Source organism: Prunus mume, linkage group LG1, assembly GCF_029339155.1.
Source record: "Prunus mume cultivar Tortuosa linkage group LG1, ASM2933915v1, whole genome shotgun sequence".
NCBI lineage: Eukaryota > Viridiplantae > Streptophyta > Magnoliopsida > Rosales > Rosaceae > Prunus > Prunus mume.
Genome location: NC_142698.1, coordinates 16,541,384 through 16,567,269, shown reverse-complemented (window position 1 = coordinate 16,567,269; position 25,886 = coordinate 16,541,384). Strand labels below are relative to the sequence as shown.

The 25,886-nt window shown below is 38.1% G+C and overlaps 3 protein-coding genes across 5 annotated transcripts; 2 read left to right on the top strand and 1 right to left on the bottom strand.

Moving 5' to 3' along the window:
• The first annotated feature begins 265 nt into the window (after positions 1-265).
• On the top strand, positions 266-10,507 carry LOC103344212 (leucine-rich repeat receptor protein kinase HPCA1-like). The gene is given in 21 exon segments (XM_089043284.1): positions 266-696; positions 699-722; positions 1,041-1,167; positions 5,836-5,907; positions 6,109-6,183; positions 6,292-6,363; positions 6,454-6,612; positions 6,725-6,799; positions 6,904-6,975; positions 7,071-7,142; positions 7,247-7,315; positions 7,404-7,478; positions 7,599-7,670; positions 7,762-7,896; positions 7,985-8,454; positions 8,544-8,693; positions 8,795-8,934; positions 9,012-9,231; positions 9,337-9,572; positions 9,664-10,056; positions 10,058-10,507. Coding segments are annotated over 21 exon segments (2,886 nt in total). The 5' UTR covers positions 266-638; the 3' UTR covers positions 10,178-10,507.
• A 457-nt stretch (positions 10,508-10,964) lies between these two features.
• On the top strand, positions 10,965-16,774 carry GAUT7 (galacturonosyltransferase 7). Of its 3 annotated transcripts, none has more exons than XM_008245963.3 (10): positions 10,965-11,567; positions 11,728-11,753; positions 11,875-11,934; positions 12,025-12,084; positions 13,674-13,755; positions 13,852-13,901; positions 14,016-14,317; positions 14,645-15,002; positions 15,094-15,612; positions 15,895-16,774. In XM_008245963.3, exons 1-10 carry the CDS (start codon positions 11,423-11,425, stop codon positions 16,171-16,173), a joined length of 1,881 nt encoding a protein of 626 aa, XP_008244185.2. In that variant the 5' UTR covers positions 10,965-11,422; the 3' UTR covers positions 16,174-16,774. The 3 variants fall into 3 exon arrangements, with proteins under 3 accessions (XP_008244185.2, XP_008244177.2, XP_088899395.1); XM_008245955.3 differs by having other exon boundaries at positions 15,094-15,624; XM_089043269.1 differs by having other exon boundaries at positions 13,674-13,901.
• Positions 16,775-17,012: 238 nt separating this feature from the next.
• SCR (GRAS family transcription factor) lies at positions 17,013-20,875 on the bottom strand. The gene is made up of 2 exons (XM_008245971.2): positions 18,030-20,875; positions 17,013-17,619 (listed from the first exon to the last, which is right to left on the bottom strand). The coding sequence occupies exons 1-2, from the start codon at positions 20,117-20,119 to the stop codon at positions 17,160-17,162; spliced, it is 2,550 nt and encodes an 849-aa protein (XP_008244193.1). The 5' UTR covers positions 20,120-20,875; the 3' UTR covers positions 17,013-17,159.
• Between the last annotated feature and the right edge of the window lie 5,011 nt (positions 20,876-25,886).

The window sequence follows — 25,886 nt, the reverse complement described above, 5'->3', positions numbered from 1 at the left end:
GTGAAAACGATCATCTTGTCTTTATCCGTTTCTTACGAAAATGAAAACCTTTTCATCCATTCAACATGAAAGTGGATAAAACCATGAATAGGTCCTGGCCACGCCCGAGAGCCTTGATTTTCATGTCAGCTTCTGGGACCCATTTTAGCCTAAAGCCAACTGTACCCATTGAATGACTTAGTTGAATGATATCAATGCAAGTTGGAACTTAATTAATTAATTAAAATTTGATAAAAAAGTGGAGACTTCAGGCGTATATTCAGAATTGTGTAGCTTTGTTCCCATTCGAAAGATGCTAGCTTTGCTCATGAGAGAGTTGTTTCTGCTTAACTATGTTTGTACATCCGCAAAACTTTCAAAGCAAAACTTGCTCTGAATTGGTCGGAACATGTACATGCCCATGTACGTACATGCATGCATGCTGTCAAGGACTCATTAAATAAAAATCTTCGAGTAGTGTAGTTGGTAGAGTGGAAGGAATTGAATTGAAGGGTGTGTCGGCGTGGAGGGAAGTCCTTGCAAATTGCTTTTTTGACCATCTGGGGTAAATAGAAATGTGCTTTTTTTTACCTCTGCTTACTAGCTGATCAGCCTCACAGAGACACCAGTTTTCTTGATTTGCTTGCTCCTTCACCACCATGGCAACCATGCGGTTGCTGCTCTTTCTGGCTTTCTGCTCTGCTGGGATTCATGTGATTTTTCTGAAACAAACTCCGGTGATGGTATGGTCTCAAATATCAATGTTTATTTGTCCATTTATTGATATTTCCTAGTTAATGGGAAATTAGGGTTTTGGTAGTTTGAGCTTTGGCCTAGATATGCGTTGACTTAGGAAAGACTTTGCAATATCATGTTGATCCTCCTGTTTCTCATGTTTTTGCATGCAAACTTGGTAATTAGTCCTTAGATTGTGTTTAATGCAAGCTTTTCTTAATGTTTTGGCTAAATTTTGATTGTAAGTTGAACATCCTGCACATATGTTATGTGCGTACAAACTTTGTGTTAAGGTAGTAGATTGATTTGTAAGTCTGTTGGTCCAGCTGCTGTTTTCATATCCTTGAAGAGGGCATGGAAGAATCTTCCATTCAGCTGGAACGACGAGTCAAATGATCCCTGTGGAAAGAAGTGGGAAGGAGTCACCTGCAGCAAATCGAGGGTGACCGCATTGTGAGCATTGTTCATCTTTGAATTTTCATGCGATCCTTGTGGTTGTTATAAAAAAATAATAGTTTTTCTTTTCTGTAAAGCCAAATACAAAAACATTTATATTATAAATAACTTATAAACAAATTGAAAAGTTTTAAGGTACAATGAAATTTAAGAAAACAAAATAATAGATAAATAAAAGGAAAATAAATAATAAGTAAGAAAGTGAGTTTGGTACGGTGAAGCACGTCAAAGACGCTATCCTAAAGCCTTTGTAGCCTTCCTACGTGCAGGTACTGACGGTTTGCAAGACTCTAAGATACGACCCCTTGTACACAAACTCAAGATCCGCTATGAGCACGTTCATAGACGGATATAGGTATCCAAGTCAAATAACCATTACCCAAAATAATAATAATATAAAGTAGAGAATATATGTAAAAGTAGAAAATGAGAGAATTAGAATGTGTATGTAATATTCTGATGGTGTATTGTGTGTGTTTCAAATGTGAAGGAGGAGTGGCCTTTTATAGGCATCCAAAAACATGTAACCTTCACCAACCATAAAAGTTCACCAACTAAAAAATTAAGGCATTCACCAACCAGAAATAAAACCTGAATATTTAATATTTATAACTCTTGCAATAAATAAAATAAAACAGCCAAAATAAAAATGGTTAAATTTTTAAAACCTTTTAAAATTCCAACAATCCCCCACAAGGTTTTCAAAATTTTACTATGACGAAAAAACAGTGAAAAATATAAATGTATGTGGGCAATATAATACTATGTAATAGGTGTAGGTGCCTTCCGGGCTTGAACCTTCACTTAGTGATGATAGTCTCCATTTAAGGAACCTAAGTGTACAAAGTATTGAACTCGGCACCTTTGACCAAACTTCAACATATCCCACACATAGTATTAGTTGAGACTTGGATGCAGGGTAGCGCTATTTATGGTCATGCGCTAATCTTGATTCTCATTAGAGTTACTAGAGAATAGCACAATTCTCGCAGTCACGACCTCACGACGTCTCTCACTTAGGTGAGTTTGTAACATCTCACATCGACCAACGGAGAGGGGGTGATGTGCCTTATATGTACATACCCGCCTCCATCTAGCACGAGGCCTTTTGGAAACTCACTAGCTTCAGAGTAGAGGGAACTTCGAAGTTAAGCGAGTTTGGACTAGAGCAATCTTAGGATGGGTGACCCACTGAAAGTTGCTCGTGAGTTCCCAGAAACAAAACCATGGGGGTAGAGAGGGGCCCAAAGTGGACAATATCGTGCTACGGTATAGCCGATCCCGGGATGTGACAATTTAGTATCGAGTCACTCTATCGTGTGGTGCGAGTGTGCTGACGAGGACGTCGGGCTCCTAAGGGGGGTGGATTGTAACATCTCACATCTACCAATGGAGAGAGGGTGATGTATCTTATATGTACATGCCCGCCTCCATCTAGCACGAGACCTTTTGGGAGCTCACTGGCTTCGGAGTCGAGGGAACTCCGAAGTTAAACGAGTTTGGACTAAAGCAATCCCAGGATGGGTGATCCATTGGGAAGTTGCTAGTGAGTTCCTAGAAACAAAACCGTGAGGGCAGAGAGGGGGCCCAAAGCGGACAATATCGTACTACGGCAAAGCCGATCCGGGATGTGATAGAGTTCTCCAAAAGTACATGTGACTTGCACCCTGCGGGAGTTTGCCCACCTCGAAACTCATTTAGGGATAAATCTCTTCCTAATGTCACATAAAATATCACTTTTGCCTTAGGGATGAGCAGAAGAATATCTCAAGGATATCTCCATAGTTTTATGAGTGCTATATGAGTCACACAATATGGATTGTTTCTACCACATTGAACTTCTTTCATGGGATCTCCAATCACATAAGTTGGGTTACCTCCCTAGGTGACTCCCTTATGCGCTTAAGCACATCCCCCTCAACATTTTGCATTAATAGCCTCCTCCACAAGGCATGCATATCAAAACTAGCCTTCACAAGGCATATATAATGTAGGTCATGTCTTTGTTCTCCATTTTAGCACGCTTTAAATATGCATGTTATTAAAATATTTCCTACACAATCTTGCACACAAATAATTAGTGGATTTCACCTCAGTATAATACCACTTAAAAAACAATATAACAATTAATTCATTAAATAAATTTAACTATAAACACTGAGTATTTCAAGATACCCTTACTCCCTTTTGTGCACTCCAAATGACTGAAATCATGATCACATATCCAAGTTGAAATTGTATCTTGTCAATTCTCAATATGAACCTATAAGACAATAAGAAGTCTCTACCAAAATTTTATGCCAAAATCATCATTAATTGCAAATATTTTCATATCAAATTGAAGATAAATTAGTCTCATAATAAACTTTCATAATGAAATAAATTTCATACAGACACAGTATGTTTGCCAATAAAATATAAAAATTATTATGTCACTAAATGAATATAATGAATCTTTCCCATGAGAGCATAAAGAAATTAAAAACACACAAAAAATTATGGGAAAGAGAGAAAGAAAGCCTACATAAATGAATCTAATATTTTTCAGTATAAAGCAAAAATTGCTTAATGTTAGTAACAAATGAAATTACAGTACTAAAGTTCCCATTTAGGAAAATTCAACTTCCACAAATTGGTCCACATGTTTTAAAATAAACATAATTATTATTATTAAAAGAAAATAAAGTAAACATTTGAGGGCTAACTAAAACAAAATAAGATATATTCCAATAAAAGAGATATCAAAACTTATATAATAAATGTACAACATAACTTCAATTTTAAAGAGGTAATCAAACCACTCAAAATCTGGAAAATTAAATCAACTTAAAATAAGTATTAAAATTAATTTTGTATTTTGAAATACCCACAAAAATTCCAACAAATACTCCCATAGTTAATAATAATAAAAAAATCAACCCCCACAATTTAAGTGTACTCTCAAAATATATGAATTTATTTTTAAATTCATAAGATATGCTAACTCACAATCATATTGATAGTTACTGTAAATATAATAGTAAAACCACAGAAAGCCTCACAAAATTGAATGAAAACAAATACCTTATATAAAAATAAAAATAAAGGTTTGAAAGCCTTATACCAAAACTCAAAATTTAATGCCATTTACAGTGATATAATTTATTATTTTATTTTAGTTTTCTCAGGAAGATTTCACAATATACACTTCATGGCAATTAACTCAATGTGGCAGTTGTCAAGACTTCACAATCAAAAGAACATTAGTTCACTAAATATATTTTTATCATGATTAACTCAAGTAACTAATATGAAGGATTGCACAATTGAAATATAAAGCCGTTGACAACTTTAAAATGAATCCAAGACATTAAAACAAATTGTATAAATATTTAGCAAAAAAGACTTTGTAATAAAACCTTCAGCAATTAAAAATTGAAAGACCAATTGAAATGAAGTCATAAAAGGAAATTAACGGCAACCAAAATAATAAAACGATATTAAAAAAACGATTATAAAGGATCATTATATAAAGGAAGATTGATGGCAACCAAAACGAATGAAGGCCCAACACAATAAAATCAAATATATATACTTGCTTTGAAATTTCAATTAAAAAAAAAATCAGACCAAGATTTTGAAAAACTTCAACGTTTCGGTTTTTAAACACTTCAACCGTTCAACATTGGATGTTTCACCGTAAATTGATTAATGAGTAATAATTAAGTAATCGGTAATGAAACAATACAAGCTATTTAAAACAAACAGTAACTTAGAAAAACATAGCTCACTTCAATATTATTATTTTTTTCATTATTTCAATGGTCATTAATTAGCTTTTGAATGCTATTAACATTATTAAGATTCTGAAATGTATTTTAAAAACAATTGTGCTGTAGAAAACGGACACACCAAATTATAAACATATAAATGTACCAACAATATTTAAAGCAGTTGAAATTATATAGACAACATGAAAGCTTCAAACTGCATCTACCCAAAATAAATCGTAATTTTCATGTTGAAAATCCAATACAAATGCAAAAGCTTCAGTCAAAGAGTTAAAAGATATTAAAGCTAGCAATACGGGAAGAAAACAACTTCAACTTACAAAGGCTTTAGATTGTTATGAAAAAAATAATAGTTTTCATTTTCCATAAAGCCAAATACAAAAACATTTATATTATAAATAACTTATAAACAAATTGAAAAGTTTTAAGGTACAATGAAATTTAAGAAAACAAAATAATAGGTAAGTAAAAGGAAAATAAATAATAAGTAAGAAAGTGAGTTTGGTACGGTGAAGCACGTCAAAGATGTTGTCCTAAAGCCTTTGTAGCCTCCCTACGTGCAGGTACTGACGGTCTACAAAACTCCAAGATACGACCCTTTGTACACAAACTCAAGATCCGTTATGAACACGTTCATAGACAATATAGGTATTCAAGTCACATAACCATTGCCCAAAATAATAATAACATAAAGTAGAGAATATATGTAATAGTAGAAAAGGAGAGAATTAGAATGTGTGTGATATTCTGATGGTGTATTGTGTGTGTTTCAAATGTGAAGGAAGAGTAGCCTTTTATAGGCATCCGAAAACATGTAACCTCCACCAACCAACAGTTATAGGCATTGGTGACTTACTTTACACAAATTTTCAACCTTGCACTTTTTTATGTGCAGGGGATTATCAGCAATGAACTTGGAAGGACAAATTGAAGGCGATATCGGGAGACTCTCTGAATTAATATCCTTGTGAGTATAATTGCTCCTCTTTGTACCAGCATTATGTTTGCAGCACATTATGAATTGAACCCAGATGCAATGCAACAGATTCAGTATGTAAACATATGCATAAAACACATTTCTTTTGCAGTATCAATTACTTTGTTATCACTCAATCTTTAATTAGCATGGCATCCTTTTTGTAACGAAGTAGAAACGTTAACATTGCAGGGACCTTTCATTCAACAAAGCCCTCACGGGTTCTCTGTCTCCACGATTAGGAGATCTGAGCAAGTTAAATATCCTGTAAGAACAAATTAGCAAGCAATTTTCATATTTGCACCTTTTGAACTTTGTATATGCAATATAAGTTTTTATATTGGATAAGTATACAGGACTCTTTTCATCTTTTAGGATCCTAGCTGGCTGCGGATTCAGTGGCAATATTCCAGAGGAATTGGGCAATCTTGAAGAGCTAACTTTCTTGTAAGAATTGAATTGATAATCATACTGTTAGTGCAAACCATTTTAAGTTTTTTCTTTCCCAACTTTATATAAATCCTTTGTTCTTTTCAGGGCTCTGAATACGAATAAATTTACTGGTCAAATACCTCCTTTGGGTAAACTCTCCAAACTTTTCTGGTTGGACCTGGCAGACAATCAGTTGACTGGAACTCTACCAATTTCAACCCCCGTTACCTCAGGCTTAGACAAACTATTGAAGGCTGAACACTTGTGAGTATTTTTCCATTTCTCAAACTCTCTCCATTGTGAAAAAATGAAATTCTAATAGGGATTATGCCATTGCTTATTGCATAAACATTAAACTGATAATATGGACATGCAGCCATTTCAACAAGAACCAGCTTTCAGGTACCATTCCACCCAAACTTTTCAGCTCTGAGATGAAACTGATACACATGTAAGTTGATCCCTTCGATCATTTTTTAATTTAGCCAGATGCCATCTATCAGTTTATGTTCTATACTTATATTTATCTAACTGCTTGTCATTCTTGAACTGCAGTTTGTTTGATGGAAATCAATTTATTGGGGAGATTCCATCAACCATAGCACTCGTTCCGACTCTTGAGGTTCTGTGAGTACAAAAACAGCTCGATTTTGTTATTCTTTCACATATAAGTATCTGCTTCTTGATACTAATTGGATTCAAAACCTTCTTGTTTGCAACAGTCGGCTTGATAGAAATGCTCTGACAGGAAATGTCCCCCCAAATATCAGCAACCTAACAAGTGTCAATGAACTGTGAGTACCAAGTCTCTAAGAGGATATTCTAATGTGCTGTTTACAGTTACCTTAATCTTAATTATTCTTAATCATCTTTTACATGAGTTTTTGTTCTCTTCCAGAAATTTGGCCCACAACAATTTGACAGGCCCTTTACCTGACTTAACTGGAATGATTTCCCTCCATTATGTGTGAGTAAGATGGCATGGAGCTGTCATTTCAAGTTTCCTGCAAGTTGTTCTTTTGTTGTACTGATAAATCCTAATGATTTTACTCCAGAGACCTGAGTAACAACTCATTTGACCCATCAGAAGCTCCACGTTGGTTCTCAAACTTACCCTCAATCACCACTATGTAAGTCCTTAGGAGGTTACACAAAAATGTCTTAGTATCTATGAATGAGTCTTGGAAAAGGACACCCTGAAAACTTTGTTGTAATTTTTTGTTGAAATTCTCTACTTTTACGGAACACAGCGTTTTAGAATTTGGAGCACTTGAAGGGACTGTGCCAGAGAAGATGTTCAGCATCACATCATTGCAGCAAGTGTAAGTTTAAGGAGAATACTGAAGAAAGCATCAAGTTTTGACTGTAATTTTAGGAAACTTGCCATTCATGTTTTTTTCTAACCCTTGACAGGAAACTGAAAAACAATACGTTTAACGATACATTGAAATTGGGTGATAGCATCAGTCCACAGCTGCAGCTTGTTGATCTGCAGAACAATCAGATTTCTAAAATAAATCTGACTTATGAATACAAACATACATTAATGTGAGACAGTTCATGTGCCTTGATCTTGATTTTCTATGGTTGTGTGTTTTTCAACACCATTCTTAGTTGTCACTTTTACATATTGCAGACTTGTAGGGAACCCAGTTTGCACCAGTGGAACTAGCTCAAATTCATTCTGTCAGCTTCCGCAACAAGATACAGAAACGTATACTACTAGCTCGAATTGTGCACGCATTACATGCCCCGATAATCAGAAGCTCAGCCCTCAGAGTTGTCAATGTGCATATCCTTTTGAAGGAACATTGTATTTCAGAGCACCCTCTTTCAGGGAATTGTCAAATGTGACTATGTTTCACTCACTAGAAACGGGTCTATGGGAAACACTTGGCCTCACTCCTGGTTCAGTTTCTCTTGAAAATCCTTTCTTCAACACTAATGACTATCTTCAAATTCAGCTGGCACTCTTTCCACCTACAGGAACATATTTTAATAGGTCAGAGATTATAAGGATTGGTTTTGATTTGAACCACCAAAATCACAAGCCACCGGAGGGCTTTGGACCCTATTATTTTATTTCAGATCCTTATACTTTCCCAGGTAATTTAAATCGCATCGTTACTTCGTATGCCATTTCCCTGCATTAGAAGATTGATTAAACTGACAATAAAAACTCAAAATTGTTTTAGGTGGGAATAAAAGTTCTATGAGCACTGATGTTATTATTGGGATATCAGTTAGTTGTGTGGCTCTTGTACTGGGCCTCGTGGTAGTGGGAATATGTGCCATTAGGCAAAAGAAACGTGCAGAAAGAGCCATTGGATTAAGCCGACCTTTTGGTAATTAATTATTCTTGTTGTTTATGATTGGATACATTGAAATTCTGTCATTGACATTAGAAGTTGGTTTGCTTATATCACTCCTTTTCTCTATCTTCTAGCTTCTTGGGCACCAAGCGGAAAAGATAGTGGTGGTGCACCACAGTTAAAGGGAGCAAGATGTTTTTCTTTTGATGAGCTTAAGAAATGCACAAATAATTTCTCTGACAGTAATGAGATAGGATCTGGTGGATACGGGAAGGTATATTAATTCAAGTATTTCAGTAACATCTATGAAATTCTGCTTCAAGTTAAAGGATGTTTTTTGGTTGTCCATAGGTTTACAGGGGCATGCTTTCTGATGGACAAATGGTGGCAATCAAAAGAGCTCAGCAAGGATCAATGCAGGGTGGCCTTGAGTTCAAGACTGAAATCGAGTTGCTCTCGCGAGTTCATCACAAAAATGTTGTTGGCCTTTTGGGATTTTGTTTTGAACAAGGAGAACAGATGCTGGTTTATGAGTTTATGCCTAATGGAACACTCAGGGAAAGCTTGTCAGGTTAGTTCAAAGATTTTACTCTCAGCTATTTCATATTGCATAGAGATAACTTGTTTGCAATAGACATAGTGACCAACTTCACCTTTGCTTAAATATGAATTGCAGGGAGATCTGGTATTCATCTTGATTGGAAGAGGAGACTCCGCATCACTCTTGGCTCGGCAAGAGGACTAGCTTACCTACATGAGCTTGCAAATCCTCCTATAATTCACAGAGATGTGAAGTCCGCCAACATTCTATTAGATGAACATTTAACCGCGAAGGTTGCAGATTTCGGCTTGTCCAAGCTGGTAGCTGACAGTGGAAAAGGGCATGTCTCAAGTCAGGTCAAAGGCACACCGGTAAGGTTTACGTTATTGGCATTTCAACATATTTCATCCCATTGACACATTCTTGAGTTTTTACTCTTAAGTTTCTGTTTTGTTCTTGCAGGGATATCTTGATCCTGAATACTACACGACTCATCAGTTAACTGAGAAGAGTGATGTATACAGCTTTGGAGTGGTGATGCTTGAATTGATAACGGCTAGGCAGCCTATTGAGAAGGGAAAATACATCATCTGCGAGGTACAATTGATGATGGACAAGAATGATGAAGAACACTATGGTTTGAGGGAGTTAATGGATCGAAGCATTCAAAACTCTGGAACTCTTACTGGGTTTGGGAGGTTCCTGGAGCTGGCCCTGCAATGCGTTGAAGAATCAGCTGCAGACCGCCCCACAATGAGTGAGCTTGTGAAGGCTATTGAAACCATTCTGCAGAATGATGGCATGAACACAAACTCAACATCAGCATCTTCATCAGCCACAGAATTTGCAGCATCTAAAAGGTGCTCCTAAGCATCCGTACAACGATGGCTTGCCGAAAAAGGAAGTGAATGACAGCAGTGGTGCCTTTGATTACAGTGGTGGATACGCAGTTTCGGCGAAGATTGAACCCATGTAGTAGCAAAGGCCTGCAGCAGAGTTAATTTCTTCTTTTATAATTGTACCTTCTCTTCTCTATCCGTATATGTAAGTAGATACAGGAAAAGAATATATAGTGGTCTTTCATTTCAATTGCCAAATAGAAATTTAGTGTGTTATGTTACAATGTTCCTAGGGGCCTCAAACTCGAATGCTACAAAGTTTATTTTTATTTTTATTTTTATTTTACGGATTGGATGCAAGGAAGTTTTAGTATGACCTGAAAGATGGCATCGAAATTTTACTACTTTGAGTTTTGTACCATGATCACCTTCCGAATTGTGTTGTGTTAGGACTCACTGCTTTTCCCGAATTGACAATCCTTTCGAGTTTTCTGAATAAAAGTAGCCTTTCCCCAGTTGATTGAATTCAAATACAGAGCCAACTCTACTACTACTACTACTAGATCAATATCTTAGGTTGGGTAAATTTTAAAGTAGCAAAAAATTAATTTAAAATTTTAAAAATGGGCAACTGCTATATTTTCTGTTTTTGGTGGCATTCTGAGATGTGGATAGCATAGTCATAAAAAAGAATTTAACTACCAAACATAAATAGAACTAAAAGAAAAAATATTAAAAGATAATAAAATAAAAACGAAAAAGGCATATTACAACGATCACATCACGAGAAAAATAATTCTTAATTTGGGTTTTTTTTTTTTGCTTTTTAAAGGAAGAGTCCAGTCACGAGTGATATTCTCACAGATGTGAGAATTGGATCTGACCCCAAAGAATTATAACAAACACAAAGGATTAACCGAAGGTAAAGATTTAACCCCAACAAACAAAAAAAGAAAGATAAAAAAGTTTAAGTGTACGGTAAGCTCTTTCTCTTCTTCACCACTTTCGCAGAGAGAAAATCAGAGTTTGTATCAAAGAAAGAAATCCAATCTGTGCCGTACTGTCCATCCTCCAGGCTTGAGATTGATTGAATCGCAGTGGGAGACAGAGATGCTGTGAGCTCATAAACAACCCATAAAGCCATTAGAATGATTCATGCCACAGAAGAAGAAAAGCGCTTTACTTGTTGATGCGGCTGCGAGTGAGGCTTCGCATTTGATAACATTAAGAACCCAACAGCAAGAAGAAGCCCAAGAGGAAGAGGACGAAGAAGAAGGGCTGTTGTTAATTGGTGTTAATTGTTGCTAATTGTTGCTTAATCGTGGGATTAGAGGATGGGATTGGTGGGTATGAAATCGGATTAGGAGGAGAGAGAGAGAGAGATGAAGGGAGGGGGTGGGGGTGGTGTTTATTCGGGGAAGCGGAGATGGAGAGGCCTGGTGATTGCAGTTTTGGGTCTGGTTTTTCTTTCCATGCTCGTTCCTCTTCTCTTCCTTCTCGGCCTTCACAATGGCTTTCACTCTCCCGGTACCTAACACTCACTCACTATATGACTCTAAAATTTCTTTGTTTTTAGATCTGTTTCTGTATTTGTCTCAGATCCGATTTAACCATTGCAATGGCAGTTTGGATCTCTCTCACATCTCGACTTTTTTTTTTCTTTTTTTTTTTCCTTCACAATATGCAGGTTCAGAACAACAAAGTTCGCCTTCAGTAAGGACTAGAACCTGGTTATGTTAGTTTAGCACTGTTTTCTGTTTCCCACATTCTTGGTGTTGATCTGTTGATTTCCGGATTTGTTTTGTTTTGTTTTTTTTGTTTTAATGGCTGTCAGATTGGTCTTGGAGAATATGGTACAAAAATCATCATTAGAGATGCTTCTAATCTTTCAGAGGTACCATTTAACTACCCACCTCTTTAAAACAAATTCGCATACAGAAACACATTGATGAAGATAAATTAGTGATGCTTTGGTTTCTTGCAGGGGGATCGTTCAAACCATGTAGATGATCTTGTGAAACAATTTGCACCAACCCTTTCAAAGGTTCGTTGCATACTGCTCGGATGGTCAATACTTTATTACCTTCTTCATTTGATACCGCCGTTTTCATTTTATTAGTACTGTGTAGCTTAATTAGTTATAGAGAAATAGGCCTGTAGATGATTCATCACTTAGCTTCCAGATGACTGAAATGCGTGACATTTATTGATGAAGGCAGTGATTTCGTGCTAAAATTCTTTTAAAAGTGGACCTTGTGCCTCATGAAGAGGAATTATGCTAGGAATTTGTATTATCTACATAAGAGTAGTAATGCTGGAAAGTCTTAATTGAAAATCTAAGGGGCCGAAAGAAGTAACGGCATCTATTCTACTGCTAAGGCTGGCTGTGTGCCTTCACCTATGACATTTGTCAACTTTCTTCCACCCTGGTCATCTAAGAACTTTATGTGGTAGGATGGTCCTCTGAAAATACTAATAACTATGGAAAATGCAACTATAATACAAAATAAGCTCCGAAATATCCGAGTAATGCACCCTTTAATTCATCTTAATAAATTAAGTTTCATGAAATTGGCAGGATTTCATTTTACTTTTCTTGTTTTTTGGCATTGGCTAAATCCAATAACTTGATTAATGGGCCAATAGGCATTGGGTGTAGTGGCATGGTCAAGGGTGGAGGTAGATTCAAGGTTTAATCCCCAGCTGTTGTGTACATAATGTTCCTATCCTTTGCCCCAATAGAAACAGAAAAGGACTAATGGACATCAAGGTGTAAACAAAATATGAAAATTACCTAATTTTGCTTGCATCTTCTTTACCTGTCAATTTCATTCGTAAAATGAACTACTTATTAGAATTTTTATCTGTACCTGTCAATATATGCTAACATCTAGAGTTCTTCCATATCATGTGTTTTAGATCTTTTTAATCCGGGAGCTAGAGGATATGTATATATGGAAAGTACACTATGTACTAAATGAGTGAGGCACACTATATGTGATTGGTGGAAGGAAGTGGAATAAGGGTTACAGAGAAAGTGGAGTAAGTTGGATAAAAGTAAATTGGATGAAATAGAAGAAAAGAATGAATGAATCATTTTAAACTGCAGTTGGTTGGTTCCAATCAATTGTAATATATATAGGGAAAATTTTGGCTCTGTATTTTGACTATAGCATGTGTACCTTAAGAATGCGATCGTTCATTGTTTTGGAACATACAAATTTGCTTTTGATTTATGAAGTTTTAACATTTAATCAATTATCATACTTAGTTCTACCTTCCTCACTCAACTTCAAGACAAAGTTTCTCCATTTATGGCTCTATTTGTTTCACTGGCTTTCCCCGTCTTCCACAGTTGTTGCATAATTAAGAGAATTTGTATCATGGGGCACCCACCTTTCAAGGTTCAGGCGGTTTTTTTCTAAGGCAGCTTTTCACTAATGCATGACATGGGAATCAATTTTTTTGACTTTGATGTGTTTGGCATTTAAGACCCGTAGGAACGATTGCAGCAATATTTTCTTTTGGTATATAATGTGCATCACATGGTTAATAATTTGAGTGATGTGATGCAGGCATCTAAAGTTATCGGTGACCTGATTGTTTTTACTACCTTTTATTATTTTATGCCAGGATATACTAAAGAATATTTCACATCCAGCTGAAAATGAAACCAAAAGTCCAAGTGCCATGCACGACAATGAGGAGGAAAAAGGTCTGTTAGCTCAATGCCTTCAAAGGTTTGCCATTATCCTTTCTGGTTGCAATGTAATAGATATTAACTTGAAAATTGTTTTTTCAATAATTGCAGGATTTTCAGTCCCCCCTCATGCTGATCTGCAATCACTTCCCATTGAAAATGTATACATGAATCTGTCGTTTTTTTCCCTTTGGAATCTGATTGACATGCCATCATATTCTAGTCATTTTATAGCTATTGTCTTCTGCTCTGTTTAATTTGAGTTTTTGTGACAGAACCCTAAAGCTGGTGCCTCAGTTCAAATCATTGATTATGCGAAAGGTGGTGTTGATCAAAGTGGAAAATCATGTGAGTTGAAATTTGGGAGCTACTGCCTTTGGCGTGAACAACATAGAGAAGACATGAAGGATTCTATGGTCAAGAGATTGAAGGATCACCTATTTGTGGCGAGAGCATATTATCCTAGTATTGCAAAACTTCCATCACAGGACAAGTTGTCACGTGAAATGAGACAAAATATTCAAGAGGTGGAACGTGTTCTTAGTGAAAGTACCACAGATGCTGATCTTCCACCACAGTAAGTCATGGAAACTATTCATTATTTCCCTTTGTTCCATCATCAATGATAACCAAAAATAAGATAATGGTTTTTACTACCCACATCCATGGTACTTACAATTGAACTTTTAAGATCCAATGGCTGAGTTTGGCTGTCGCATCCACCTTGTAAAGTGCATAAATTGTCGTAATTTATTTTTTACTTCTGGCATGCCGCTGTTTGGGCTTTTGAATTTTGCTCCAGTGAGTCCTTATGCTGGTTTTCGTGGATATCTTCTAACATGGGCTATTGACAATGTGTCTGGCTTTCCCAATAAACTAAGCACAATGCCAATTGTTCCATCAGGATTGGGAAGAAGCTAAAGAGGATGCAAGCTGCAATAGCCAGAGCCAAATCGTTCCATGTGGACTGTAATAATGTTGACAAGAAACTGAGACAAATATATGATTTGACTGAGGATGAAGCTAACTTCCACATGAGACAAAGTGTTTTCCTCTACCAACTTGCAGTCCAGACTATGCCCAAGAGCCTCCACTGCCTGTCAATGAGACTGACTGTGGAATATTTCAGATCTCCTTTTGACGATACAGAGGCCTCTCTGGCTGACAAGTACATTGATCGTGCATTGCAGCACTATGTCATATTCTCCACTAATGTACTTGCATCGTCAGTTGTGATAAACTCAACTGTAATGCATGCAAAAGTATGTAATAGACATTCTCTCATGCGTATTTGGCTGCTAGTTTCCTTTTGTTCTCGCAATGACACTAATTAACTAATTTGCAATGTTTCAGGAAAGTGGGAAACTGGTTTTTCATGTCCTAACAGATGAAGAGAATTACTTCGCAATGAAACTATGGTTCTTTAGAAATACATATAAGGAAGCCACGATTGAGGTGTTAAACATGGAGCAGCTTGATCTGAACAACTCGAAATTACAATTTTCACTGCCTGTGGAGTTCCGTGTTTCCCATAGCGTTGATGCCCAAAGTAGAACGGAGTACTTATCTACTTTTTCTCATTTACACTATCGTCTCCCTGAGATATTCCAGAATTTGGAGAAAGTTGTGGTTCTGGATGATGATGTTGTTGTCCAGCAGGACTTGTCTGCACTATGGAACCTCAACATGGAAGGGAAAGTTAATGCCGCTGTGCAGTTCTGCTCGGTGAAGTTAAGTCTGTTGAAGAGCTATCTTGGGGAGAACAGTTTCAATAAAAATTCATGTGCTTGGATGTCTGGATTGAATGTGATTGACCTGGTTAAGTGGAGAGAGCTTGATCTCACTGAAACTTACCAAAAGTTTGTGAAGGAGGTGAGTCACATTGTAAGTTGACCTAATATCTAACCAGTGCAATTATTCTTTGATTAACATGTGGTCATGGTGATGCTAATTATTTGAAATTTTTATAAAATAGATAGAGAAAAAATTTAACTTGAGTCACTACAGAAGGATTGACTGCTTGACCCCGTTGTTTACATCAAATTTGGTGAAATGTTATTGTCATTTGAAAGTCTGCATTTTTGTCTTAGTTTTTATTTAGTTAAAACACTGTCCATTAGTTGTTCATATTTTCTGACGTGTTTGCATGGGCAGGTGAGCACACAAGAGGCGCAAAACGAAGCTGTTGCACTGCATGCGAGCTTGCTTACCTTTCAGGATTTGATTTATCCTCTGGATGGTTCTTGGGCTCTTTCTGGACTGGGTCATGACTATAATGTAGATGTCTATCCAATCAGGAATGCTGCAGTGTTGCACTATAATGGAAAGATGAAACCTTGGCTTGAGTTAGGGATCCCAAAATATAAAGGTTACTGGAAGAATTTTGTGAACCGAGAGGATCAGTTCTTGACTGACTGCAATTGGAATTCATGATGAGCTGGTTGTCCTTGGTTGTACTGCAAGAGGTTCTCCGAAATATGGGGATCCAGAAGCATTAACAGATGGATGTCTATTTTGTGGGTGCTGATAATTTTTTTTTTATCAAGCTTCCAAAGCGAGGACGTGATAGCCGCGCTGAGTTTGACAATCACATAATTGTAATTTTTTGGTAAATAAAAGACGTGAAAAAAATTTGTTTTTATTTTTGGAAAGAGCAGAAGGATGGAGCTCCTGGAAGGCTGCTAAGTTTCTGAGTTACCATCTTTGGGGAAACGAAAGGTGATTTGATGGACAAATCCAGGGAGTGATTTGAAGAAATGTTTTGCTTAGTGGAAAAGCTGTGCAAATAATTCTGTACACAGGAAGGGTGCTATTGTTTGTTTGTCCGATCAGATTCAATTACCATTCGTGATATAAATGGCAGTTGGCTGAGGGAGCAAGTAGTCTCTATGCCTTTCAGAGAAGTCATTATTCTGAGATTGTATTTTATTTATTTATCTTTGTCTTAGGTGATGTCAATGGACTAATTATTTTTATATCCTGTATCAATTTTGTTGTTCTTTAAACAAATCAATTCAATTATCTGGCTTGTCAATTGCCTATCTCTTAACAATTAGATCAAATTGGTTACCATATTCCCGTTCTCTCCAGCCCTCAGGCCTCTTTTGCACCTAAGGAAAATGTGGCTTGTGTTATGCATCGGCCTGCTACTTTCCGGGTCTCCTGTTGGGTTTTCTAGGGTTTTTCATATACAGGTTTGGAGCCCATAAATAGACTGGATCAAGCCCAAATACCAGAACCAAATTTCTTCCAAAACTCCAAACCGAGAGATCTCAAATAAAAATAATAATTAAACTGCATAATGATGGTAATTAAGCATTTAACAAGATAATACATTCAAACTCATGAACCGCCTAAGCTACCACCTTCAAACACTCATTTCATTATACATGCATCTCCATAAAAGCAAAAGCTCTCACTCAATAGTGAAGGTTGGGGTTGGTGGTTGCATGGAAGGGAGGCCTCCAGGCAGAAGCAGTGAGCAAGCAAAGGTCCTTCCAACCAAGCTTGAGAGTGCCATGGTCCTCCACCAAAGTGTACCCATCAGAAGGAAACATACCAAGCAGCAAGGTAGCTTGGGTTGCTGCATTTCCAGCCAGAGATATCCCCCTGAACCCACTCTGCTGAAACTTCTCTCTCCAGTTGTGGAACTTCACCTCTCCGCTCCTGGACGGCCCTCCGACCGCCAGAACGTTCCGGATCTCTCTCGAGAGCAGCTGCTGCTCCACCACATGCCTCTCCTCGCTCTCCTCGCCGTAGCTCGCTCCGAGAGAGTCGAACAGGGCGGAGTAGTAGTGTATGGCCTCAACAAACCGCCCCAAGAAGGAGCCCGCGTGGCTCAAGTCTTGTTCCACCACCGTCACTACTTTTGGTGCCAATCTGAATCAACATCCCCAAACACATGCAACAATCAAAACCCAATTAGTATACAATAAAACATCTACATTGAAGTATCAAGTCAAAATTAAATTTTGCATCTTTCCCATAATGTTACGACCAACAATACGTGCAAAAGGATTGAGGGCAGCTTTTTATAGGTTGCATATAGATAGATAGATAGATAGATAGATAGATAGATAGATAGTATAGGTCGTAGTGGCATGGTGCAGTAAAACATTATTTGTTTAATACATGGTCAGCGGTAGCTTCATAAAGTTTGATACTTTGATTAGCAACATCGATCAAAGACACCAAAAAGTGCAAAGCAAAAGAAACCCAGTTTGATTTTTTTTTTTTTCTTCATCATATTTTAAGAATCAAATGGATCAAGAGATGGAGAAAGACGTTACCTCTGCAAAAGCCAGAGCGTATTGGAATCGGAACCAGTGACATCGTAAAGCGAATGCTGCAACCAATGCACCGCCACAGCTTCTCTCTTGCTGATGTTCAACCTCTCCGGGTCCAAACTCCCCACTTTCTCCGCCACAGGAAAAAACTCGAACGGAAGCCCTAATTTATCAGCGAAGTCAGACAGACGCTTCCCGGTGGCCTCCAACGCCTCCATGGAGGTCCCGAGCCCGGTAAGCCTCACGTAGGGGGGCCCACCTGGCCTCGAAGCCAGGATGTGGAAAAGCCCAGGCCATTGCAGGCCCTGCATGATGTCGAGATCTACTATGTGCACCCTGTCCTCTCTCTCGAACGCTTCCTGGATCGCCTGATTGGCGGTGAAGTGAGAGAACTTGACAAAGGGGCTGATGCCGTTGAAGACTTGGAAGGCGGAGACCATTTTCTGGGTGTGGCTGATTGGGACGTAGGAGGGAGGGAGGGAGGCGTAGATTCCGAGGCAGGAGCTGACGAGGCGCGCCGACATGGCTTCCGAGAAGTAGGCGGCGACGCGCTGGGCGGAGGTGCCGAACGGAGTGGAGAGCTCGGAGATTTCAAGGAGGATTTTGGTGGCTTCGTCGAAGTTGTCCGCCGAGACGGCCTCGGCGCATTGAAGGAGGAGGGTGAGGAGATGTAGGCCTTCTTCGTCTCGCTTTTGCTGCCGCATCTCTTCTTTTCTCTCTCTGATTAGGGACACTGCCGCCGATGGTGTTGTTGGCGGTGGAGTGGGGGTTGTTGTGGCTGTAGTGGTGGCGGGTGCAGCAGTGGGTGTTGTGGACTCGGCCGCAGGGGATGAGGATGAAGAGTTTTCTAGTTGCTTATCTTGTGTATGATGAATTGCCTGATTGAAAGGAGAGTTTGGGTGGTGAGGGTTTGTTTGGCTACAGGTGATAGGGGTAGGACCAGCTCCTCCTCCACCTCCTGTCCATGAGTGCAAGTACAAATCATTGCTGTTCATCACGTGGGTAGCAACAGAAGCAGTCTCAACTGTTGTTGGGTTCGTGAAAATGGCGACGTCATGTAGGGCAGCCGAGTCAAGATTGAGCTTGAGAGCCCCAGGACCTTGATGATGATGATGATGATGTTGGTTTTGTTGCTGCTGAAGCTGTAAGGTTTCTCTTCTTCTCCTCAGCTCTGGTACTGTGGTGGGGTTAAAGTTCGGGATGGGAGGAGGAGGTGGAGGCGGCTCGGATATGGAGCGGAGCCTGTACTCGAGGAGAGAAGCGAGGTTGGGGTTGCAAGGGAAGATGATCTCTCTGACGTTGTGGATGAGCTGAGGGATGGAGACGTTGGTGGAGCTGTGGATGAGGTCCTTGATGATGCCGTCGATCCACGCCGTGGCGGAGGAGCTGTCTTCCATGGATATGGATATGGAGGATGGAGTTGCAGTACTTTGATTCGAAGGAGTCGTCTTTTCTGGTGGGAACAAAGGCAGACCCGAAAACCCACAAACGGCAGGGGTGAGGGTCTTGGGCTGAAGCTGAAGCTGATGAGGAGGAAGCGCTCCTGATTGATGATGGTGATGAAGTGACAGTGGGTCGATAGGACCCCAGTTGGCAGCAGAAGCAGCAGCGGAAGAAGCAGAAGCAGAAGCAGGTGATAAAGCCCCACCAGCTGACGTCAAAGTTGTCAAATTTGTGGAAGATGGTACTGGTAACAGCATAGTGGAGTAGTTGGGATAAACCATAGAATTATTATTCACTTTGGTCGCATTTGGATTTGGATTATTATTAATAATGCTGCTGCTCCGACGGGAAAGCCTCATATAATCAGAAGCACTTGTGTTTCTGCTTGTTGGGTAGTTTTGAACTTCAATCTCACAAGCCATTCTCTTTCTCACCATTTTCGATCCCTCTGTCGACTGTCGCTGCTGCTGCTGTTGGTTTTGGTGCTGGCGAGGTGGTTGCTGCTCTACGCTGCTGCCTTGGCTGTTGGAGTTTGTGGTGCTTGTCATCGGACAAGATGGGCTTCCTCCGCCATGGCTGATGTTGTTGCTGCTGCCATTGCCGCTTATATGCTCTCCATTGTGATCACCGAGCAAAGCACAAGCAGCCATGTTGAAGAAGATTGATGGAGATCCTGGAGGACCTGCAGCTGGTACTAAATATGACTGGGACAAAGAGAGTAGAAGAAGGTGTTTGATATTTTTTGCTCGTCTTCATAGAAGAAATAATGAAATGGGATCTCAGCTCAGCAGAAATGCAAAGGAAGAAGATGGGGGGTTGCAATATCCCAAACAGATAACGGTGTAAAGATTGGGACAGCAGCTTTGGGATTCCTTCTTCTCTCTCAGTCTGTTTCTCTCTCTCTCTCTCTCTCTCTCTCGCTCAAGTCTCAACCCAACACGAGCTCCCAAGTGCTAAATTAAGCTACCCTTTATTATTCTCTGTTTTCTGATTTAAATAATATAAGTCCGCCGTAGCTATGTCTTTTGGATGCATCTGGGTTTTTTCATAACCGAGAAGAAAATAAAAATAAAAATTGCAGAAGAGAGGTTTTGCTCGTGCTGGGAAAATGGGAGTGGCGATTAGCTAAACGTCTGCTTATGGATGGATAAATTTGAAAACTTAATTTAAACTCTTCTTGGCGTTTGGTTTATTTTATGGTTTAATGGGAAACAAAGCTAGGCTAGCGATGGAAACAAACAAACAAATGAGAATGCAAATAGGTAGTGTCGTTTCCCTTGTATCCGAGTTTGAACCTCCTCTCGGAGACTATACTTTAGGATAGTTTAGAATAACGCTCTCGTCCAAAAAAGATTTAAGGGTGTGGGCTTAGCTGTGGCTTCTGAGTGGCAGATTGGTTTGGGAGTAATGGAGTTTCTGTGTGGCTCGTCTTTAAGTGTTTGACGTTTTCATTCGTGTTCGGATTTGGGAACGACCATTACTATGATGTGCATTGATGTCTCTCGGAGAGTTCTTCAACCTTATTGTTACTGGGCACAATCACAAGACAAAAACCCTAGCGCTACAAGTTCATGAAATTACCTTATTTAATATCTTCATTTAATTATCAACCTGCCACAAATTAAACGTGCCAACCCCTTTCTTTCATCAACTTGATGAGAGCATTTAGTTTCCATGAAATTATCACCTCAAATTTTTACCAATTTGGGGCACTGCCACTGCAGGGTCTGCAACAGCAACCACTTAAATTTGGTCGAACTTTCAATCACAGTTGAGCCTAAAATTACAGACTCGTTTGGGACAACTTCTCTATAAAGTACTTTTGTTCATAAGCACTTCTAATAAAAGGGCTTTTATTATAAAATTCTTCAATTTTCATTAAAAAATTCTAGTCTTCTTGGAAAAGCATGGGAATGCTTCTTGAAGAAGCACAAAACATGTGCTTATCGAAAAAGCTCTTATATATGACCTATAAGCTCTTCTAAATTTTTTTGCTAAATGCTATCAGAAACGTTTTTAACCCTTCCAGAAGCACTAACTTACCTTGTAAACAAATTTGATACTAACTTACCTTATAAACAGATTTGATTCTAACTTACCTTATAAGCATATTTGATACTAACTTACCTTATAAGCAGATTTGGTACTAACTTACCTTATAAACCCTAGCTAGCCATGATACAGAAATTTCTTGAACATATTATTTATGTGAATCATGTGATTAAGCTAATTAATCATTGAACTTGAACTTTACAAGAAAAATAAGAAAGACCCGCCAAAAAAATAAAAAGAGATTTGCTATATATATTTTGCCACGTCAAGATGAGTCATGACAAACTGGAGAGACAAGACAACCATCGTACATTTGCATGTTGCCAAATTTCTTGGTGACAAAATGGTTTACAAAGTTCACAGTAACGGAAGTGTTACAAGGTTCATTTCATAAGTGGCAATATGAAAACATAAAGACATAATTGTGACATACATTTGTTATTGTCGTTCCTTCCGCCTGATGAGAAATGTCTGATCAGGCACTGTCTTGTTTAACTAATTACGATACAGTGCAACTTAATTAAATCGTTAATCATTTTGAAATTTACTTTTTGGTTCCAAGAAAAGGACGCATAATTCCAGCACCAGTGCGTTTCATATCTATGTGTTTGACATTTCAATATTCGCATGGGAAAACGTTGCTACCCTAGTCAATTAATTACTCACTAATTAGATTTTAGAGATTAGATTACCAAGTAAAACATGTCATGCTCATTCCAAGGCCGGGGGGGCCTAAAAGTAATATTATTGTATTGCTGCTTCGTTAACAGCAAGGAAAATTGCTGCGTTGATATTGTAAACTAGCTTGATTAAATCATATAAATTACAATTAGTCTAAATATTTTTACATTTAGGCCCTTTCTCCCAACTGTTCTACTACTAGGGTTTGAGGTAATTAATATAGAAAGGCAGGTCTCAATAATAAAAAAATATTGGAGGCTCCTCCTCGTGACCGAGCCACGAAGAGAAGTAGCTGTCAAACCTCAGTTCCTGGAAATTGAAGCCTAGTGTTTGACATTTTGCTTTCAACTGCATTTTCCACATCAACTTTTTCCTCTTGCTCTTATTTTATTGTATAGTATCTCTTCTCCTTCTTCTATATATTTATATATTTTTTACTTTTTACTTTTTTACTTACTTTAACCAAGCTTAGCAGTAACTTTGCCCTTGTTTGATTCTCCCATCCCATGCACAGACAGGCACTTTGTCTAATTAGATAGGAGTTGGATGTTAAACCCACGTGACATGCTAACATTTTATCGCATAGTGTTACGAGTTTAGCATTATCGACTAAGTAATATACATGTTATAATTTGAGTGAATTTGTTAATGCCAGGTCTTCCACCTTTTGACTTAACGAAGTTTCTTTGAGAATTAGCGGAGAGAGAGAGAGAGAGAGAGAGAGAGAGAGAGAGAGAGCAATACAGAAATGAACAAAAAGCAGCACGTTATACCCCAAAAAGTAGGCTGACTTGTTTGAACTAAAATATATAAAGAGAGAGAGAGAGAGAAAAAGATTAAACCTACTTTACTGCAATTATCTAAGAGATGGAAGCAGTGAAGTAAGTAGATTTTATGGTGTGCATGTAAAAAGTTATTCGTCTTTTGGACCGTCGTTCTCTCTCTCTCTCTTCCTTTTTCTCTCTCTGAATTCTGACTGACAAAGCCATTGAATCGCAAACTTCAACACGTGAAAAAGAGACGCATCACCACCCACCCCTATTGCAGAACCAGACACAGAGTCAGTTTAATTTTTGAAATGCCAAGATCTCTCGACCACTTTCTGAATTTCCATTGCTCAGCCCTTTTTTTTTTTTTTTTTTTTCACTTTCCCTTTTCACCTTGTTCTTGTTTCCTTCTTTTTACAGCACCACCATCGCCATGCATGTCTCATTATCTAAGTTTCTGTTCTTGTTTGTTTCTTTAGCTTCTTTTCCTTTCATATCATATCAGCACAGAAAAATATAATAATATTGTTCTGTGACAGTATGACAGTACGGCACTTTGAGACTCTGCCCCCCTCCAAGCATCATCCAACCCTAACCTAATGCGGGTTCTTCTGAATATTATTCGCAACGTATTTTTTTTCCATAATTTGATCATTATTATTACTATTATTATTCATATATAATTTTGAAATTTTGGAAGATATCAAAACAAGCAGCAGCAACTAAAGAATCGAAATCTGGAAAGTGCTATTTGAACAAAGATGTTTAGTACATAATTTATTGTTTTTGTGAATGTACGTATGCCAGTCGTGAGAATGACATGGCATAATACATTAGGGTAAAAGACAGAGAGGTAGGGCAGAATTCCATTTGGGTCCATTTGGTAATTCCATTCTCACATACTTTGATGATTTTTGGTCTTATTTGATTTCTGTTCTGTTTGAATTTTCAAATATAGCAACATTGTTCTGCACACAAGGTTCCAAACTCAATTCCAGCAGAAAAACTCACTTCTACGGGGATAGTATTGTTTTGTTACCATCAATCAATAACACACAATGATACGTGGAAAAGTTATCTCACGTGTCATTACGTTATTAATTGGGAATAGCAAAAAGTGTTATTCCGGTTGCATAAAAGTCTTTCTCCAACTCCAATTTATCCAAGTCCAACTTGATGTCACTAAACTCAAAACTTTAATCATAAAGGAGTTAAATTAAGGTAGTAATTTTTTCATTCTGATTTGATTTATGTATATAATTGCAAAGATGACAACAAAAACCTTTTGTTGGAGGTAACAAGTGATGTGCCCTAAAATCTACCCCACAGTGTAGACTTTGATGCATTCAGCTTTTGGTGTATGAACGCTGTAATTTATAACCACATCAAACATGTCATTCAGCTGCTGATTCCAATAAAAATTACCCAGTAATCATTCTTGGCAATATTGAAAAGACACATTTTGGATAAAACTCACCATTGTTGATGACCTACGACTTTTCATTCCAACTTTGAACCATGTAGTAGGCCGTCAAAATGGAATTCTTTCAGCAAACCCATGTCGGTTTAGGTAAATTTTATTAGCAATTTTTCTTCCGCGATTCAGTACATTATAATCACATCATTGTCCATGCTTATTCAAACTAATAGCACATGCACATGAATCCCATACATCACCACTCAACACACAAGCATTTCCACTCATTTGCACTTATAATCCAACCATCGCTTGTGCGCGGACACATACACATATATACACGTGTAACGTTATTAGGTATCTTGAGAGGGGACGGTGTCGATATGTCTTATTGTCATGTTAAAGCGATTGATCAAAATTGAGGCAGGTCACATGGAATTGAACTTGAGCATAGAAGAATGCACGCGCATTGCGTTAAAAAATATTGATGCAGAAGCGATAATCTGCATTTGATAGGAAAAAGACGCAGCAAGTTGTACCAAACATTCGAGGCTTAACAACACAACAAATGCATCCATTTAAAAATTTAAAATCAAATTTAGGAAGGGGCTGACAGCATAGGCCAAAACTTGCTGCTCTTCGTCTTAGCAAATGTTCATAATTCATCTAGAACAGCACACAATCATGCATGCGCACCCAATCCAAATTGAAATTTCAGATTTTTTTTAATTATAAAATTTTCGATTTGATTTGATTTGTGATGTGGGCATACTGATCCATGCAAATTATGATACACACCTTTTCCTTTTTTTTTGGCTTCAATTAATTGAAAGAGAGGAAAATTACATTCGAGTGATTCCACAAGAATATCTCCAATGTTTCCCTCAATGGAGATTCTCACTGTCGACCCATGCACACACACTGTTCTATTGTTGTTTTTTTGTTCCTTTTTTCTTCTTCCATTTTTGTCTTTGTCTTTTTTCTTTCTTTCTTTCTTCCTCGTGTGCTTGGGGAGAAAATTATTGGGCATGTTAAAACAAGCCATCTCATATCGTTTGCTCATGAATTCATTTCAACTTTTCCTTCCTGCCAAATATTTTGACACTCCATTACATCATTAGTGGAAAAGATACATTATATCATGCAATGAATTCCACCATGCAAAGCATTAATGTTTGTTCATATTCTTGTGGCAGGCTTCATATGTTCGTGTTAGTGCTCATGGAGCACTCATAGACGAACATGTGGAGCCCTCGCGAACATATGGAGCCCTTTTGTCCACATGACAAGAATGAGGAAATATTTTGAAGGAAGACGATCGTCGGGAAAAATACAAAAGGAAGGGGGCAGGCCAAATGGGCCTATCCTCAGGCAGGTTGATCACATACATAGTATACCCAACCTACCTGTTAGGAATGTCGGGCTTGGTCGATGGACTAATGAGCTGGGCTAAATCCCATCCAAACTGTAGGACATGGGCTTTTTGTGCAGGAGATAGTT